This window comes from Neoarius graeffei, chromosome 16 (assembly GCF_027579695.1).
Source record: "Neoarius graeffei isolate fNeoGra1 chromosome 16, fNeoGra1.pri, whole genome shotgun sequence".
Lineage (NCBI taxonomy): Eukaryota > Metazoa > Chordata > Actinopteri > Siluriformes > Ariidae > Neoarius > Neoarius graeffei.
The window spans coordinates 30,112,364-30,132,620 of NC_083584.1; the positions used below are offsets into that span (position 1 = coordinate 30,112,364).

General features: G+C 41.6%; 1 protein-coding gene across 2 annotated transcripts in view; it reads right to left on the reverse strand.

Annotated features, from left to right (window-relative positions):
• vps50 (VPS50 EARP/GARPII complex subunit) overlaps window positions 1-19,872 on the reverse strand; it is a 457,944-nt gene extending 438,072 nt beyond the window's left edge. For both annotated transcript variants that reach the window (XM_060942755.1, XM_060942754.1), the window contains exons 1-2: window positions 19,741-19,872; window positions 19,045-19,113 (exon numbers count right to left, since the gene is read on the reverse strand). In XM_060942755.1, the coding sequence (XP_060798738.1) occupies window positions 19,045-19,113; window positions 19,741-19,773 (102 nt within the window). In that variant the 5' untranslated portion in view covers window positions 19,774-19,872. The remainder of the gene's footprint in view (window positions 1-19,044; window positions 19,114-19,740) is intronic.
• Window positions 19,873-20,257: the final 385 nt, after the last annotated feature.

The following is a 20,257-nucleotide window of genomic DNA, read 5'->3' on the forward strand; positions in this document are numbered from 1 at the left end:
CAGGTGCCTCGTCAAAAGTTAGTGTAATTTCTTGCCGCCTTAATGTGTTTGAGAGCTCATCTCATTATCTCTAGCCGCTTTATCCTGTTCTACAGGGTCGCAGGCAAGCTGGAGCCTATCCCAGCTGACTACGGGCGAAAGGCGGGGTACACCCTGGACAAGTCGCCAGGTCATCACAGGGCTGACACATAGACACAGACAACCATTCACACTCACATTCACACCTACGCTCAATTTAGAGTCACCAGTTAACCTAACCTGCATGTCTTTGGACTGTGGGGGAAACCGGAGCACCCGGAGTTAAAGGAACAGTCCACCGTATTTCCATAATGAAATATGCTCTTACTTGAATTGAGACGAGCTGCTCCGTACCTCTCCGAGCTTTGCGCGACCTCCCAGTTAGTCAGAAGCAGTCAGACGCGCTGTCACTCCTGTTAGCAATGTAGCTAGGCTCAGCATGGCCAATGGTATTTTTTGGGGCTGTAGTTAGATGCGACCAAACTCTTCCGCGTTTTTCCTGTTTACATAGGTTTATATGACCAGTGATATGAAACAAGTTCAGTTACACAAATTGAAACGTAGCGATTTTCTATGCTATGGAAAGTCCGCACTATAATGACAGGCGTACTAACACCTTCTGCGCGCTTCGGCAGCGCATTGATATCTGAGCTCCGCATCAATGCGCTGCCGAAGCGCGCAGAAGGTGTTAGTACGCCTGTCATTATAGTGCGGACTTTCCATAGCATAGAAAATCGCCACGTTTCAATTTGCGTAACCGAACTTTGTTTCATGTCACTGGTCATATAAACCTATGTAAACAGGAAAAACGCGGAAGAGTTTGGTCGCATCTAACTACAGCCCCAAAAAATACCATTGGCCATGCTGAGCCTAGCTACATTGCTAACAGGAGTGACAGCGCGTCTGACTGCGTCTGACTGACTGGGAGATCGCGCAAAGCTCGGAGAGGTACGGAGCAGCTCGTTTCAATTCAGATAAGAGCATATTTCATTATGGAAGTACGGTGGACTGTTCCTTTAAGGTGGCAGTTCTGAGGTTCAGATCCCTTTGTGATCAACAGGAGGTCATGAGGATTGATTCTCTTCACTGGATTGCATAAGATGGAGCAAACCACTGGTCATATTTTCACGCACATTTTTGTTACAACACTACTTGATCATAGATAATTAAGGAATCCCCGTTGATTTTCAGTCCATCATATACCCAAGTAATCTATAACAAAACAGTTTAACTTGCATGTTGAACTTTAAGGTGAAATTTCAAATGTGTATACATTGATACTATTTAGGCCAGAAATCATTGAAACACTGGTAAAATCTATCCTATAATCATGGATCTAAAACCTCTCAGAGACCCTGAAAATGCACCTGAGAGCATCTATTTTCAAAAAATTTCCCCCCCTAGTTTCGCTTCGCGCCTTTGGCGCTCAATTGTCTGTGTATTATCAGACCAGAATTTAGGGCTTTAATTTTTTTCTGGGGAAAACACCGAATATGATTTAATACAATTTCCCAGATTAAAATATCTAAAGCGTAAATAAAGGGAACTGATAAGGTACGGCCCAACAGTCAGTGTTAACCATTATGAACCAGAGTTGTGACAAGGCATAAAACCGGTTCTAGAGGCTAAACACAAGCTTCCTGCTTTCTGAGAGCATTGTAATGGATTTCTATAGGACCCTGTACAGACTTGGTATTGTACACAGGTGGGATTGATACCAAAAGCCTCTTGGGGATACATGCTGATCTCTTGGCCCTTTTCCACTACCCTTTTTCAGCTCACTTCAGCCCGACACGGCTCGCGTTTCGACTACCTCAGAGCAGCACCACTCAGCTCGCTTCAGCCCTACTCAGCATCCAAAACTCGCACGGTTTTGGAGTAGGGCTAAAGCGAGCCAAACCGAGCCGAGTGGGGCTCGGGGCGTGAGGAGACACTCCCCTGTGCACTGATTGGTGAGGAGGAGTGTCCTCACATGCCCACACACGCCCCGCGAGCACGCTGGGATCTGTAAACACCGTAAACCCGGAAGAAGAAGAATTACGAGAATTTCTGAAGCCTTATGCACCTCGCCTCATCTATACGCTCTTGCCAGTATCTGTTGGCGTTGTCGGTGACAACAAGCCACAGCACCAAGACCAGCAACACTAACGACTCCATGTCCTCCATGTTTATTGTTTACTATCCGGGTCGTGAGACTACCGCTTAAAAGGTCACTGATGTCACTGTTTGCGCCGCCTAACGACATCACGTGACGTCCACCCACTTTCGCTAACTCCACCCAATGTGTCCACCCACTTCCAGCCAGCACGGTTCAGCGCGGTTGTAGTCGAAATGCAACTCCAACAGCCCCACTCAGCTCGACTCAGCCCAACTCAGCACGGCACGGCTCAGCCCGACTCAGCCGCGTTGGTAGTGGAAAAGCGGCATCTGATTACTCAATCCACTTCCAGAGGTGGTCAGGGACTCCAACGGACATATAGCATACGCCGTATGAATGCTAACATGTCCCCATGCTCCCTGACAACCAGGTTAGCGTCAGTGAAAACTTCACAGTAAAACTCACCACCAATATAATGATCTGTGGTGGGTTTCCCAAAAGCCTCTTAACGTTAAGAGCATCTTAACTAGGAGAGAGAGAGAGTGTGTGTGTGTTCATTGTGCTGCTCGCTCTACCGTTTAACGATGACCATTGTGCTACGATGGTTTTGGGAAACTCGGCACTGAGTAAAGGTTTAAAAAATAAAAATTACACAATGCAGAAACTACTCAAATAGCACATTACCTGTTACACAACATGTAGTTATGACAGGGCATACTGTTACAGGAAAATAAAATCAAGGCCAGGATTGTGTAATGCAGCCCAATAAGAGCACATCCTGAAGTACTTTGTTCCTCTCATACCAGAGAAACATGCCAACAAGTTTTAACATAATGAAATGGAACTTCCATTAAACAAATTAGTTTCTATTCTCATTTACATTACAGCAGCTATAAACTTGAGTCGTTCCCTCACCAGCCTCTCTTATTGTCTCTTTCTGCTGAGGTTAATAAGATGCAGCTTGCCTTGTTAGTGAGAAACCAGAAAACAAAGCGTCCTCTGTCCTGAAGACTTGCATGTGGTGGAAAAACAACTGAGGTTACAAAAACATGTCCCTAAATATTAAACACACGGCTCTTTACAGAAAAATTCCACATACGAACAATTATGTTTTCCTTATTAAATAACAGACTTTTTTTAATCTATTTATCATCAGTGTTAGATTTTCTTTTACATGCTTTTGCCATATACAGTGGCATGCAAAAGTTTGGGCACCCTTGCTGAAAATGTCTGTTACTGTGAATAGTTAAGTGAGCAGAAGATGAACTGATCACTAGGGCTGCACAATATATCGAAAAAGTATCGATATCGCGATATCATAGTTTGCGATACACATACCGCAAAAGTTACTTAAATTTCGATAAAAGGTACATTTTTCTGTGTCGTCCAATCACATTTGAATGTCAACAAGCGCCGCGGGATAACTCCGCCCCCTATTGCAAAACAAGTAAAAGCTCGTGGTGATGGCGGAAGCGGTAGCAAGTGTGGTGAGACAAACTTGTGTGAGGAGGAACTGGTTTCCAAAAAAAAATGCACGTCTGCTATTTGGAAGTACTTTGGAAATAAATGATGCTACAATGAGCGAACTACCAAGCTACAAGCTTTGCTAGTTCTGCACTCGCGGCATACAGGCACTGTTTGAACAGTCTCACAAAAGGTAAACACTCAACCTCGTGTGACTCGAATTGCGTGCCTGCATTTTCTGCAAGCAAAGAATGAGTTGGTATTTGTAAATATTATGCAAATGCCTTGCCTTTCGAGGTTGTGTAAAAAATACTGAACTAAGTTCGCTAGAAAGCTACAATGCTTTATACTCGCAATAGTGCCAACAGTTTGCCTCTGGTGCCTCGCATACTGCTCTGCTCGGAGTCAGAGGCGCGTGAGTGAGCCTTGACTGCCACCTAGTGACCAATCAACGAAAATTACATGAGCTGTGCATGGTTTGACACAATGCAACAACAATAAAGGGTGCATCGTGATTAAAAGAATAACATATAGGGTATTGAGAGTTATTCAAAATTAAGAGTTATTTTAAAAAGTTATTAAAACATCTATATTGTGGTTATTAAAAGTTGGAAAAATAATGTTGGAATGGAAGCGATGCATTGGGTGTTTTTTTAAATGCTAGATACAGGGCAGAACGGCGAGTAGAGGTAAGAAAAACATTATATATTTAATTATCGTGATACATATCGATATCGAGATATTCAGTCATGTTATCGAATATCGCATATTTTTCTGATATCGTGCAGCCTTACTGATCACCAAAAGGCATTTAGGTAAAGACGAGACATTTCTTTTCAGCGTTTTATGCAAGATTTGTGTATTATTTTTGTTTTGTACAATTGGAGAGTGAAAAAAGAAAAGGAACACCATGCGAAAGTTTGGGCACCCCAATACATTTGAGTTCTCCGGTAACTTTTTCCAAGGTTCCAGACCTTCATTAGCTTATTGAGCTGTGGCTTGTTCAAATTCTTCATTAGGAAAGGTCAGACGATGCAGATTTCAAAGCTGTATAAATTCTCTGACTCCTCAAACTTGTCCCTAAAATCAACAGCCATGGGCTCCTCTAAGCAACTCCCTCGCATTCTGAATAATACAATAATTGATGCTCACAAAGCAGGAGAAGGCTACAAGAACACAGCAAAGTGTTTTCAGGTTGCTGTTTCCTCAGATCATAATGTTATTAAGAAATGGCAGTTAAAAGAAACAGTGGAGATCAAGGTGAGGTCTGGAAGATGAAGAAAACTTTCTGAAAGAACTGCTCGTTGGATTGCTAGAAAGGCAAATAAAAACCCTGTTTGACTGCAAGAGACCTTCAGAAAGATTTAGCAGACCCTGGAGTGGTGGGGCACTGTTCTACTATGCAGCGACACCTGAACAAATATGACCTTAAATGGGAGAGTCATCAGAAGAAAACCGTTCCTGCGTCCTAGCCACAAAATTCAGCGTCTGAAGTTTGCAAATGAACATCTAAGCAAACCTGATGCATTCTGGAATCAAGTCCTGTGGACTGATGAAATCAAAATAGAACTTTTTGGCCACAAAGTGCAAAAGTATGTTTGGAGAAAAAAAGATGCCAAATTCCAGGAAAAGAACACCTCTCCAACTCTGAAGCATGGGTGTGGATCGATCATGCTTTGGGGTTGCGTTGCAGACAGTGGCACAGGGCACATTTCATTGGTCGAGGGAAGCATGGACTCGAATAAATACCAGCAAACTCTGGAAGCAAACATCACATCATCTGTAAAAAAGTTGAAGTTAAAAAGAGGACGGGTCCTACAATAAGACGATGATCCAAATCACACCTCAAAATCTACAATGGAATACCTCAAGAGGCACAAGCTGAAGGTTTTGCCCTGGCCCTCACAGTCCCCGGACCTAAACATCATTGAAAATCTGTGGACAGATCTCAAAAGAGCAGTGCATGCAAGACAGCCCAAGAAACTTGTAGAACTGGAAGCCTTTTGCAAGGACGAATGTGTGAAAATCCGCCAGGTAAGAACTGAAAGATTATTAACTGGCTACAAAAAGTGTTTACAAGCTGTGATGCTTGCCAAAAGGGGTGTTACTAAGTACTGACCATGCAGGGTGCCCAAACTTTTGCTTCGGGTCCTTTTTATTTTTTGGTATTTTATGCCTGTAAATGACGGAAATAAAAATGTAATCTTGCGGAAAATATTAAAGAAATGTGCCATCTTTTCTCTTATGCCTTTTGGTGATCAGTTCATCTTCTGCTCACTTAACTATTCACAGTAACAGACATTTTCAGCAAGGGTGCCCAAACTTTTGCATGCCACTGTATGTCCTTATGAATGAGCTGTTATTATAGAAAAGGTAAATGTTAGAATGAGAACAACAAATCAAATCACAGGATTATATTAAAGTCAGAGCTCTATATTTATATGTAACAGTTATTCCACGAAATCAAGTCGTACATGAGCTGATAGCCGATGAGGCACGGAACGTGGAGTTGGCTATAAGCCATGTACGACGAGATTGAGTGGATTAACTGTTTTATTCTATCCATATTCAATGGATTTTGAGAAACAAAGTATTTTTATTTTTACCAAATTTGTATAAAGTTTTTATTTATCGAAACATCTGACAAAATCATTTCCGACAATGGTGAAGAAGGAGCTGAGCCAAAAGGTGAAGCTCTCAATTTACCGGTCGATCTACGTTCCGACTCTCACCTATGGTCATGAGCTTTGGGTAATGACCGAAAGAACAAGATTGCGGATACAAGCGGCCGAAATGAGTTTCCTTCGCAGGGTGGCTGGGCGCTCCCTTAGAGATCGGGTGAGAAGCTCAGTCACTCGGGAGGAGCTCGGAGTAGAGCCGCTGCTCCTCCACATCGAGAGGAATCGGCTGAGGTGGCTCGGGCATCTTTTTCGGATGCCTCCTGGACGCCTCCCTGGGGAGGTGTTCCAGGCATGTCCCCCCGGGGAAGACCCAGGACACGCTGGAGGGACTATGTCTCTCGGCTGGCCTGGGAACACCTCGGTGTTCTTCCCGAGGAGCTGGCCGAGGTGTCTGGGGAAAGGGAAGTTTGGGCTTCCATGCTTAGACTGCTGCCTCCACGACCCGGCCCCGGATAAAGCGGAAGACGACGAGAAACATCTGACAAAATCATTTCTGACAAAATCAATTTGTGAAAAATATGATAATTCTTGAAAAAAAAAAAGATATGTTCTTATCAAAAAATATTTTTATTCCATATATTGTTGCCTTTTGGGGGGTTTTCTTCTTCTTCAAGGTTTTTTGGCGGCTGGCAAACCAACTTAAAGGTGCATTACTGCCACCAACTGGGCTGGAGTGTGGAACAGGAGATATTGGGAGAAAAAAAAATATTTTTGCTGTTTCTTTTAAAATACTTAATTTTGGGAGTTTTGTTTTCAAGTAGAGTTTTTATTTCGTCCTCGGTTGGTTCAGCAACACGCCGCCATTTTGTTTTTCTTTCCTCACGGGATATGAGCTGATAGCCTAGTAGTAGTGTAGCCAATGTGGATAACCATAAAATATATGTAATCTAAGTACACTAAGCACTGTACCACCATGCTTGTGTGTCTAGTATTGTTCAGTATAGGTTTTATATAGCATGTTTAAACTGCTTCACTAACCTACTTAAGATCATTTCAACAGAAACTTAATGTTGATTAAAATGGCTGTACATGTGCATTATTATACTGCTGTTAAGGCTGACAGAAAAGTCGATTCATTCATGAAATCACATCTGTCTATGGCAAATGACTCAGCTGCCGAAATCTAGTCAGGCCTGTTTAAAATGGGGTTTAACATTGAAATACTAAACGTATTCCGCTTTAGAGGGTTTTGAGACAAAAACAACAGGTCACACTGTGTTATGGTAGAAGAAATCCTTGTGATCTGAAATTACTGACACCACGACAGTCCTCCGGCTACACAATTCAATAAACATGTCGCACAAATCCACTGCGTCTCATTAGCTGCAGTTCAGACCAGCACAGGAAGCCATAACACTTACAATAGAAACATATGATGTGTAACTGATCTAGCCGAATAATGATAATTCTCTTCATCACTAACTGGACCTCAGAAAGCCTCACTGGTGCTCTGTTTAAACTGGATTAATCTGATTTATCCCCCCCAAATAAAAAATAAAATAAGTGAGGTGCTATTTGACTTTGTGTTATAAGACCTGTGCAATACGACACTACCAATATATAATTAGGCACAGGCTATTGTGTAGCCCCAGTCCCACAACTATGCCCTTTACTGAAGTATGAGAATCTGACACCATTCATCATCATGAGCAAGATTCTTTAAGCATATTGTAAGGTAGATGATATAAAGAAATAGCTGGGTCATTCTCAAAAAATGTGTCAAATTCAGTTTTAAACATGAAGTTTGGTTTTTTTTTTCCTCTAAAATCATTAATCCTGGCCCTCTAGGTTACATTTATTTTAAGAATTTAACAGAGCAGGTTAAAAATAAATAAATGAATGAATTTGAGACAACTTGTCTGCATTTGCCAAAATTTTATTTAGCCTAAATATACCAAAATGTCATTACGACCATGTGTCTAAACGACAATTAGTGAAATTCGAATGAAAATAATTCCTTTGTTTTTAATTTTATTTTCACTTTTCTTTCTGAAATATTACCTCTATACCTTCACTTTTTATTGTGGAAAATATCATGATCTTTGCTTCAGCGGTTTTTGATGTACAGCCTAAAATATATACACAAGAATGTGTACTTTCTTGATGTCTTTACCGTTACCCAAATGATAAAATCATGCTGTAACTCAGTGCAGCTACATGAGGAAGGACCAGGATGTTGAGCAGCCATTTTGAAGGGAAGGAAAAAATAAATAAATAAATAAATTACTGGTGCATGAATGTTGGAATCCAGGATACTGATCAGGTAAATATGAAATTGAGATGTCAAGGAAATTAACACTCTTTGCCGTTACCCCCAAATAATAAAGATAATGATGCTGCATGTTGAAACACTTTAGTTAGCCAAGTCGCAAGTTAGGATGGGATAATAAATGCATAATTTGTTTCTCTTTTTTCTGCACTCAATGACCCAACAATGCCATGAGATGTCTTTACCGTTACCCTATAGGGTAACGGTAAAGACATTACGGGTAACGGTAAAGACAACAACTGGGCATTATTTTTTTCATAATGATGATGATGATATCGCTTGCTTTGTGAATTCATGAAATATGCTTTTTGTCTATTAAATATATTTACAGGGATTGTAACTAAAATTAGTGTACACAAAATTTTTTTTAAATGTCTTTACTGTTACTCGTCACATTTTCTGAGAATGGCCCAGCTATAAATAAGTTTTTGAGACAGACACCACATCATCCAACCAGTTCATTATATTATAAGAGGGACGATGCACATAATCCACTTGTTACACTTTCAAAACAATGTCCATACCAATGCTCTGTGTACTGGCTGATAACCGCTATAAATACCTCACGGTAACTGAGCCCTTTCTCTGAAAGCTTCAGTGACCAAGTTATGTGAAAGAACAGACGTCATATAGCATAGCATCCTGTGTCAAATCTGATCTCATACCAGTGTGGTATCTCAAATCAGCATCAGCTACAATATTACATTACATTAATGGCATTCAGCAGGCGCTCTTATCCAGAGTGACGTACAACATACCCAGAGCAGCCTGGGGAGTAGTTAGAGGTTAGGTGCCTTGCTCTAGGGCACTTCAGCCATTCCTGCTGGTTCAGGGAATCGAACTGGCTTCCCCACAATTCCATGTGTTGGTTCCCAAACATTATGAATTTCCTGTGACCCCAAGCCTTGGCTTTGTGGTTCCTCCTCATTATTTACTGTCACATTTGTAAATCCAGAGTCAACAAACATTTCAGAATATTTCATTCGAATCAGAGTCACTCGTTGTTGGTAAGGAACGAGCGTACACTTCTCTGTACTGTATCCATTTTTATTGATGAACTCCTAGCGTTTGAGAATCTAGTCTGGAAACCTACTGCGAGGAGAGAACCAGCACAAGTGTGACTGGATTGCCCCTTTTCCACCAAAGCAGTTCCAGGGCTGGTTCGGGGCCAGTGCTTAGTTTGGAACTGGGTTTTCTGTTTCCACTGACAAAGAACTGGCTCTGGGGCCAGAAAAACCGGTTCCAGGCTAGCACCAACTCTCTGCTGGGCCAGAGGAAAGAACCGCTTACATCAGCAGTGGGGCGGAGTTCTTAAGACCAACAACAATAACAAGACTGCGAAAGATCGCCATTTTTAAGCGACGAGAAGCAGCAGCTGTACAGACGCGAAGTCATCCATTATTATTATTATTATTGTTGTTGTTGCTGCTGCTTCTTCCGTGTTGTTTTTGCTTTGATATTCGCACCAAGGTTTGTGCAAATGTAGCGACGTAACTGACGTATACAGCGACGTAACTGATGTGGCTTCCCTTAGCACCGCGAGCTATGGAAAAGCAAACTGGTTCTCAGCTGGCTCGCAAGTTGAACGAGTTGTGAACCAGCACCGGCGCTGGCCCCGAACCAGCCCTGGAACTGATTTGGTGGAGAAGGGGTAGATGATGTCAGTGTCTACGTACATCTCTTTGTGTTCGTTTGAAAAAACATCCACTTTCTCGAGATACCCATTTGGTGCCAGGCAAATTTAAAAAAAAAAAAAGGAATCGGTATGCTTCTATATTTTTTTTCCCTTTACATGTTGACAATCTGAAATTTGTGCAGCTGTGTACACTTACCACCACAATATCTGTTCGCAAAGAAAGCATGAGTACAACCTACTGTACAGGTGTACAGTAACACCTGAGATCATGGTACAGCATCTTGCTTCAGAAGGTCTCCAACGGATCAAAAGACTTAAGATGCATACCCATGCTCGTGAGGATTATATGACATTATCCTTTTTTTTTTTTAATCATAGCATTATGGGTAAACAATAGTAATCCGGTGTACACAATGATACCCCTTTTCCACCAAATCAGTTCCAGGGCTGGTTCGGGGCTGGTGCTGGTTCACAACTTGTTCAACTTGCGAGCCAGCTGAGAACCAGTTTGCTTTTCCATAGCTTGCGGTGCTAAGGGAAGCCACGTCATTACGTCGCTGTATACGTCAGTTACGTCGCTACGTTTGCATAAACCTTGGCGTGAATATCGAAGTAAAAACAATGCGGAAGAAGAAGCAGCAGCAGCAGCAACAACAATAATAATGGATGACTTCACGTTTGTACAGCTGCGGCTTCTCGTCGCTTAAAAATGGCGATCTTTCGCGGTCTTGTTATTGTTGTTGGTCTTAACAACTCCGTCCCCCCCTGCTGACGTAAGCGGTTCTTTCCTCTGGCCCAGCAGAGAGTTGGTGCTAGCCTGGAACCGGTTTTTCTGGCCCCAGAGCCAGTTCTTTGTCAGTGGAAACAGAAAACCCGGTTCCAAACTAAGCACTGGCCCCGAACCAGCCCTGGAACTGCTTTGGTGGAAAAGGGGCATGAGACAATATGTCTTTAGAAGCAGGAATACAAGTCACTGAATGTCTTTTCAACCTTGGTAGACTTCTCCACGTGTGCATAACGGACATCGATGATGGGCAAAGGGGGGCATTTTTTGTTTAGTATTAAAAAGTATAAAGAGTGCAACTTTATTAACAGTGTAATAGAACAAACAAATATAAGTACAAAGTAACTGGCATCAAATCCAATGATAAAAGTGCAAAAGTTAACAAGTCAACTTTTTTTTTTTTTTTTTAAACAGTCGGGCCTATTCCCCACAGGTGTGGAGCCATAAACCCCCAGCAGAAGAGTCCAACTTTTAATTTCTATTTCATTTTACTGGACACAGTTATCACACATTCTGATAGGCCCCTGAGTCGTCGTCTTCTTTCAGCTGCTCCTAACGGACGTGTTCTGCACATTTGATTTGGCATAGGTTTAACACCCTTCCTGACCCAACCCTCCCCAATCTACCCAGGCTTGGGACCGGCACTAAGTATACACTGGCTTATGCAACCCCAGTGGCTGGATATTTTACCTAATCTGCATGTCTTTGAACCATGGAGGAAACTGGAGCACCCGGAGGAAACCCACACAGACATGGGAGAACATGCAAACTCCACACAGAAAGGCCCCCGTCGGCCATGAGGTTCAAGCCCGGAACCTTCTTGCTGTGAGGCAACAACGTGAACCACTGCATCACCATGCTGCCCTGACCCGCAATAACGTCCAACATACTGATGATAAATTCCATGCATTTTCAATGTAGTGGGGCCTAAAACCCCACAGAGCCTAATGCCTTCGTCCCCTTTGCCCTGTTCATTTTAATTACTTAAAGCATATACGCAGAGCCATGGCCTCACTTTCGTTTATAAATGCCTTGAGACCTCAAGAATGGCACAGGAATAGTTTTAAGCGTTAACAATAAAGCTAATATAGTAATTTTTACGATTAAAGTGATTTATATAGGTCGCGGTCTGAGTGAATGACCTTGACGTCCGTAATGTCACAGCAGGAAGTCTATCGGCCTCATCGCCATCTCCGCTATACTAACACACAGAGCTGACTGCAACTCTGATCCTCCAATTTGAGCCAATTTATCGCCATACCACGCAGATGTGTTACTGCACCCGCCAGCAACACGACAGAAGGTGGATTTACATTGCAGTCATGGCCCAAGAATGTTCAAACTGCAAAAATTTGGATGTGTTTTGCAAGAAATTCACGGGCACATTGGGCGCCTATGAAGTGTTCTCTCCTCTGCTCTGCACATTTTACTGAGGACTCGTACGAGACCTCTGATCTGTTGAGGAGCGTTGGCTATAAGCCCGTATTGAAAGAGGGTGCAGTACCAACAATTAAAGGAAAAAAAACCCTACAAGTTAAGGAAAGTATTTATTTATTTATTTTTAAAAACCAAAGTTCAGTTGCACCAGTCCTCCCGGAGTGAGCCAAGGGTTGTTGCTAAAACAGGATAGAACGAGACGTGACATAGCGCTCAGGCAGTGACCTCCCCGTGGTTGTTGCTAAAACCGGTAATGTCCCGTTCCGTCCCGGGTTTTAATAATTGCCTGAGCCGAGCAGTAATGGCGGAGTACTCCGCATGGACAAAATAGAGAATGAGTGGAGCAGCCGTCTTATTTCTACACTGGATATCGCTGCCATATCGCCCTTACATGGAAGAAGCGAATGAACGGAGAACTGAAAGAACAACTGAAAGTCAGATTGTTTCAAAACAATTGGCCACAAGATCGGCCTTCAAGAAGCGAGAACACAGACGGGTAAGCTCCGACTCTCATTTGGATACAAAACAACACTCATTGTTTACCTGCATTTAGATTAATACATGTAACTTGTATTGTGTATTTAGTTACCGGCATAAGATTATTTAATTTGCTTCAGAATGTGATTGTCTCAGTTCATCTGATTATTTAATTAGCCTTTTACATTTTAATCAGTGAAAATGCATGCATGTACATGTATGTTGCATAAGTTATAACACCTATCCTGTTTTAATGAGAGTCAACCCACAATCAATCAGTACGTTTACATGCACATCCAAATCGAGCTGCTGTCGGTAATCGAGCTAAGGGTCCCAGCAGGGGTGCCAGAGAAATCCAATCCTACATGCACACAAGGAAATCGAGCTATTGTGTGAGGTACATTGTGCACCCGAGCCACAGGTGGCGCTACACGCCCCATCGTGTTGGTACACTTCCGGTTGTCGTCATGAAGAGCTATTCAAGAGTGTAAACAAAGCTATCAGCAGTGTTGCCAGATACTGCTGACGTTTTCCAGCCCAAAACATGTTCAAATCCGCCAAATTCCACTTAAAACCGCCCAATCTGGCAACACTGGCAGTTCAGTATTCACAAGTTCCGTGCTCAAGCTGTTAGGCTTGCTCTAACAGACTGTATGGCTACAAACTGTCCTGCACAGACCACTGTTTTGTAAGACAACTTATTTTGCACAATTGTATATTTTTCTAAAGTCCATTTTTTGCTTACAAAAAAATATTTTTTTTTGCTTACAGTTTAACTTATGTCTTAATAAACACACAAAAAGTTAAATTGCTTAGTTTTTATTGACATTCTTCAGATGTTGGACATACATACATTATATATATATATATATATATATATATATATATATATATATATATATATATATATATATATATATATATTAGGGCTGGGAATATTAACGCGTTAATCGCGATTAGATTAATGTAAATTGTGATCGCGAATATTTTTTTTTAATCGCGATCAGAGTTTACCAGCATTTTCCGCACTTCTACCATCCACATGCAGCTCCTCTGGTTGTATTAATTAAACTCATTTTCGGTTAAACGCGCTATTTCGAGTTTGCTAGTCTTTTGTTCCTTCTACGCATCCGTAGGCAGCTCGAGCGGAAGCGTGTGGTTTCCATCGAGTCGTTGGCATTGGCATGGAAGGACACGCTGTTGTCTTCAGTTTAGTCCTCTTTTGTGATGGATAAGCAACGGTTTTCTGGACCTCTAAATGGTTTGTTTGAATTTAAGTTATGAAGTGCTTTGTATGGTTATTTATTTTTTTATGGTGACATTTTATTTTTGAAGAAGAGAGTGGCCTGACATTACATTGTTCATAGTCAAATCTGAAGTAGAGACAAGTGGGTCTACATGGCACTTTTTCTGATTTTTTTCTTGTGTTCATTTATTTACAATTTCTCCAAAGTAGCCAGTCATTCATTCTTAATACTTGTTTTCCTTTCTCTACACTCTTTTTGAAATAAAAAAGGCCAAAAGATAAATTCTGCTTTTGTCTCTGTCTTCATTTTATTCCAATTTAAGACACAATGGTCAGAAATACTTTGCATTGTGGGTTTAACTTTAGATTCGAACGGTCTTACTGCAAAATATCAATTTTACACATGCAAAGTAAATCAAGATTAATCGCGATTAACTATGAAATTTCTGAGATTAGTTGCGATCAAGAAAATTAATCTTTTGACAGCCCTAATATATATATATATATATATATATATATATATATATATATATATATATACACACACACAAATACAGTGACTTGTTTATGTACACAATTCACAGCTATGCAACAGCTGTACAGATGTATTTGGTGATACAGTAAGTGAGCTAAATTTTAACAGTGCAAACAATGCCACAAAAAGAAAAGATTCATGCCGTTGTCATGCCGACCGAGGCTGTTGTGTTTCCCGCTTGTGGTCTCGTCACTCATCACTCCCGGAAGGGGCAGTGCTGAAGTAAGTAGCTCGAATACGTAGCTCGATAGGGTTTACATGCACTAAGTAGCTCAGCAGAAATCGCATAATCTAGGTCGTGTAGCTCGATTACGAGAAATCAAGTTCGGTTCAATTTCAGCCGAATTAAAGGTGTATACATGGCATTTTGAACTTCGATTTCAGTCGAGCAACGGCAGAAATTCGATTCTCTCTATGTGCATGTAAACGCACTCAATGAAGTCAAATCAGTCTTAGTTGAGCAAGTCGGTAACGGTATTTCTTACTTTCACGTAAATGTTTATTTATATGACTTTGGTCTATAGCTGTAAGAGGCCTCGGCCTTAAAACCGGTTAACGCAGTGACATCATACACTCAGGGCTGGCTGGCTCAGCGGGGCAGCTCGAATGCCAACTTCGCGGTCGATTTTAACTCTCAAAATAATCTTTTTTTTAATTCCCATTTATGCACCATACAAGAGTCAAGGATGGAGATACTATCCACTCAAATTTATTTAAAAATAAAGGTTCTGCAATATCTGCTTTAAGATTTTTTTTTGTACATGCACATTTACGGCATTTCTCAGTGGCAGTATAGCTGACCCGCATTAGAACTGCGCCAGCTATTCTACATTATTCCGACTCCATATTGGATCCATTTTTGTTGTTAAGACATTTTATCTTTGATAAAAAGGCAAAACTCCTTACTACACATTTCTGCATCATGAAATAATTTTTCACTTAGACTATGTCGCTCATTTTCTGCTTCTCAAACCCACATAGGCATTTCATATGAAATATTTCAAACAGTTAACAGTGTTCTCCACGGGTGCTTTTAAAGTGCCGCACCGCCACATTATAATTCTGGCCCACCGCCCTTCCCTAGGCGAGAGCTGCATTTTCCCGTTGCTTCCCTGTGGTTGTTTACTGCAGGACTTCCGGGTTCCTGGGTCAAAGGACCCGAACTACAGAGGCCAGGGTGGCTTTGTAGTGCCAGTCTCGGGCACGCGCACCAGCTCGTGCATGGATTGGAGTGGTTTCACCCAATTAACATTAATTATGCTTATTTTTTTCGCAGTGCGGTTTTCATCAAATCCTGCACTCTGATTGGCTGGCGAGCGGGTCTGTATCCTATGGTACGGACCCCAGTTACGGATCTCTGACAACTCGCATGTTCACAACAATAACAAACATAGTAGCAATTTTTGTCAACATTTATCTTTTTTATAAGATTTATTTATAAGATTATCAAAAATCTTAAATTTTTGCCAGCATTTCTCAGCATTATAGCATTAATTTTACAGCATGGATAGTGATAACGACAGTCTTCCTAGTGAAAGCGAGTTTTACTACCCTGAGGAAGAAGAAATAAAAAAAAACATTTCAGGAGAAAGCTAAAAACCTCTAACTGTTGCTAACGCTGAGCAAAAACATGGCTGAATCCTGAATGGCTCAATTTTGTATAAATAAGGGACTACATAGGCGGCAAAATGTAGTTTTTTTCCTGCCATGGAAGTGCACTTGTATACCGAGGAGGAAGCCATTTGCATTACAGCCGTGAATGAGGATTTAAAATGGCGGCTCGGCTCGGTTTTCCCCTTTCGGGCGCTCTCGTTTTCTGTTAGAATTTGTTAAAGAAAAAAAATATATATATTATTTACCAGCTTAAGGTCGGTCCGTATGGTGAAATACCGTGACCTCGGCCTTGAAGACCTCGGTCACGGTATTTCACGATACGGACCTCCCAGCTGGTAAATAATATATGTATTATAAAAGATGTATGCATTTATTGTAATTGGGTATTTTGCTTATGCATGGAAGTTCATTTATTTTTCACACACAGAAAAAAAATATAATTAATTCAGGGATGCGTGACAGGCGCATCAGTCTCAACTGAAATGTCAAATGAGTCTCACACTGACAATAAAGATATGTACAGTAAGAATTTGTTAATTTTTTGTAATATGATTTAGCATTTCCTATCCATTCATTGGCCAGTTTCACTGTCAAAAAAAGCCCAGAGTCCGTCAACTTCAGGGGCACTTCGTCCCCCGGCCCCTCACCGGTCAGACACCGATTCAACAGACTCTGAATTCTAATCAGCAAAGGTTTGTAAGGTTAAGAAAATACTTGGTGTAATTTGTTGTATAGATTTTTCTATAAATATATTTCAAATGGACCATGGAGAGCTAACGATTGGCTGTTAGAAATTGCGAAATTCGTTTTCGGCCCCCCACCACCAGGGCATTGGACCCACATGGAGGCCTAAGTTTTTGAACCCCCCCCAACACTACCTTTTATTTTTGAAAAGTGTAGAACATTCGGGGCGTAGCTGGGGGGGGGGGGGGGGTGCCCATGACCCCCCTTCGTCGGACCATACATTTTTTCAATAGCTGCATAAGAATATTAGAAAAGTGCCCACTGTAATTTTTCTAACTTTTTTTTTTTTTTAACTAGATTGTTACCTCAGCCTCATTAGGGTTTCTATAACCTTGTATGGACTTCCTGTGGTTTGGGCACGAAAACCCAGTTTGTCAGAGTGCGTGCGGGAGAGGCAGATGCAAGTGCAGATATGTTAAATAACACACAGTGCGATATGAGCATAAAGTGCATGAAACACACACAACAGGCAAACAGTCCGAAACAGCAGGCAAAGTTGTAATCAAGGAAACAGGCAGGAGGTCAATCGAGGCGCGGACAGAATATCAGAGGCAAAACTATACAAGATCAAGGGACGAGAAACAGGAGTCGAAAAACCAGGAGGTCAACAAGAACAGGGACAGGAAACAAGGCTCAGTAAGGCACACTAGACGCGGCGTAATACTTCGCATTGTCCTTGCATGGGCGCAGTCCTTAAACAGCCCAAACATAGTTCATTGATTAAAGACAGGTGCTCTTGAGCTCCTTAGGCGCGCATGCAGCCCGAAACGCGCCTTCAGGTGCACGAGCCGAGGTGCACAGGATTGATACAGTTCTGCGCAAGCACAACACGATCGCACTAGAAAGCATGGTCAAGCTGCCAGTGTAGCTGCAGTCTTTTTAGTTGCGAATTACGAGTATTTCCTCTTGTGTTAAGAATTCGCCATGTCAAAACAAGCAAAACTTTCCTCCTTCTTTTGACGTGAACAGAGGTAAGCAATTTATTATTCCACGCTTATGGGTACTGAAATGGGGACATGAACTTATTTTTAAAAATTCACCTAAAACCATTTCTTTTTTTTACCATCAGGTCACAAAACATGTAATCTTTAATGAATGATATGTTAAAAGATAACTTTAATTTTCTGAGATGTAATAAAAACATATTTATATGCCAAAGTCAGAACGTAACAGAAGTGTTGTGGACATATAGATTCTCAATTTTAACAATGTAGAATTACTTTTTGAAACATAGGAAGGTGATGTTTTAGCAAATATAATTAATAAACATGTGTAGTAGAATAAACATACACATTCTTTCAATAAGATTAACATGGTATATAGCTAGATTGTAATTAATTTGTAACAGACGCGAGATGGACAATCGTAACAGAAGTAATGTAACAGACATCATTTTGGAACTCATAGGCTTGACTTTGGCATATAAATATGTTTTTATTACATCTCAGAAAATTAAAGTTATCTTTTAACATATCATTCATTAAAGATTACATGTTTTGTGACCTGATGGTAAAAAAAGAAATGGTTTTAGGTGAATAAGTTCATGTCCCCATTTCAGTACCCATAAGCGTGGAATCACTCATTTTTTTTTCCAGGGCGGCACGGTGGTGTAGTGGTTAGCGCTGTCGCCTCACAGCAAGAAGATCTGGGTTCGAGCCCTGTGGCTGGTGAAGGCCTTTCTGTGCGGAGTTTGCATGTTCTCCCCATGGGTTTCCTCCGGGTGCTCCGGTTTCCCCCACAGTCCAAAGACATGCAGGTTAGGTTAACTGGTGACTCTAAATTGACCGTAGGTGTGAATGTGAGTGTGAATGGTTGTCTGTGTCTATGTGTCAGCTCTGTGATGACCTGGCGACTTGTCCAGGGTGTACCCCGCCTTTCGCCCGTAGTCAGCTGGGATAGGCTCCAGCTTGCCTGCGACCCTGTAGAACAGGATAAAGCGGCTAGAGATGATGAGATGAGATGAGATGAATGTACTCAGGCTGCCAGTCAGTGTGTGACCACCCCAAGTGAAATTAGTTTCCAGAAAGTCAGATCAGCTCACCTTGCTCGGGACCCTGAAGCTCTCTACAGGACTCATGTCTGCCACAGTCTCCTGGGGGCTTTTCAAGCCCTGTTAGGGAATAAAATGAAATGAAATTAAATTAAATGCAAAATCAGTGGAGGACAGAAATCTAAGACTAACTCAGTGCAGTTATGCAGCATGGCACCATGATGATGATGATGATGAAGACATGACACACAGAAGATCAGTAATATTTAGAGGAATAAACCCAGGGGCCCCTGCCTGGCCTGGACTGCTGGGGAGCTGATAAACAACCCCAAGTGAAGCTCTAGACCTAATAATAAAATACCAAACCTTTATAATACTTCACACTGAAGGTTCTTATCATTCTGAATGAATCAGATTAGTGTGATGCTACTTGCATGAAGGATATTTGTTTGTTTTTGTTTATTAAAGGTAGCGTTCGTCGCGGATGTCCGTTATCAAAACCCTGGGTGTTTTGTTTATCTTATAAGTTAAATAAACAATTTAATAATTTGTTTCGTTTGCAATAAAACACATAGAGATGCACACACTCTCTCTGTCAGGACAATAACTCTGCCATGCTAGTCAGGCTGTCCAGTTTAGCTCACAGCTCCATTGCACTCCCACCTCGCTAACTGCACTTCCGGATTTCTCACGTCTTGAACATTAAAAACATAAACAGACAAAAATAACCCCCGTATTCTGACTCACCTGTCGGGCCATTAAAGATTTAATTTTCTGCATATTAAAGCAATTAACCGTCAGTTGTAGACAACGGTACAACAATAATACACTCCAACCAGCGAATTAGATGTTGCCATGGCAGAAGGCTGCCATGTTTCTTCTAAGCCACGTGACAGGTCCAGTCCCGCGGTGCCGTATGGGATATGTAGTTTAACCCAAATCGGCCTACAATTGCTCTCTCACTTTACTTCGCTCTATGCCCAGAAACACACACATTTGCTTTACAGTAGTTGATTTGGGGGTGGTATAGTGGTTAGTGCTGTCGCCTCAGAGCAAGAAGGTCCTGGGTTCGAGCCCAGACTTTCTGTGTGGAGTTTGCATGTTGTCCCCATGTCTGCGTGGGTTTCTTCCAATTTCCCCCACAGTCCAAAGACATGCAGGTTAGGTTAACTGGTGACTCTAAATTGACCGTAGGTGTGAATGTGAGTGTGAATGGTTGTCTGTGTCTATGTGTCAGCCCTGTGATGACCTGGTGACTTGTCCA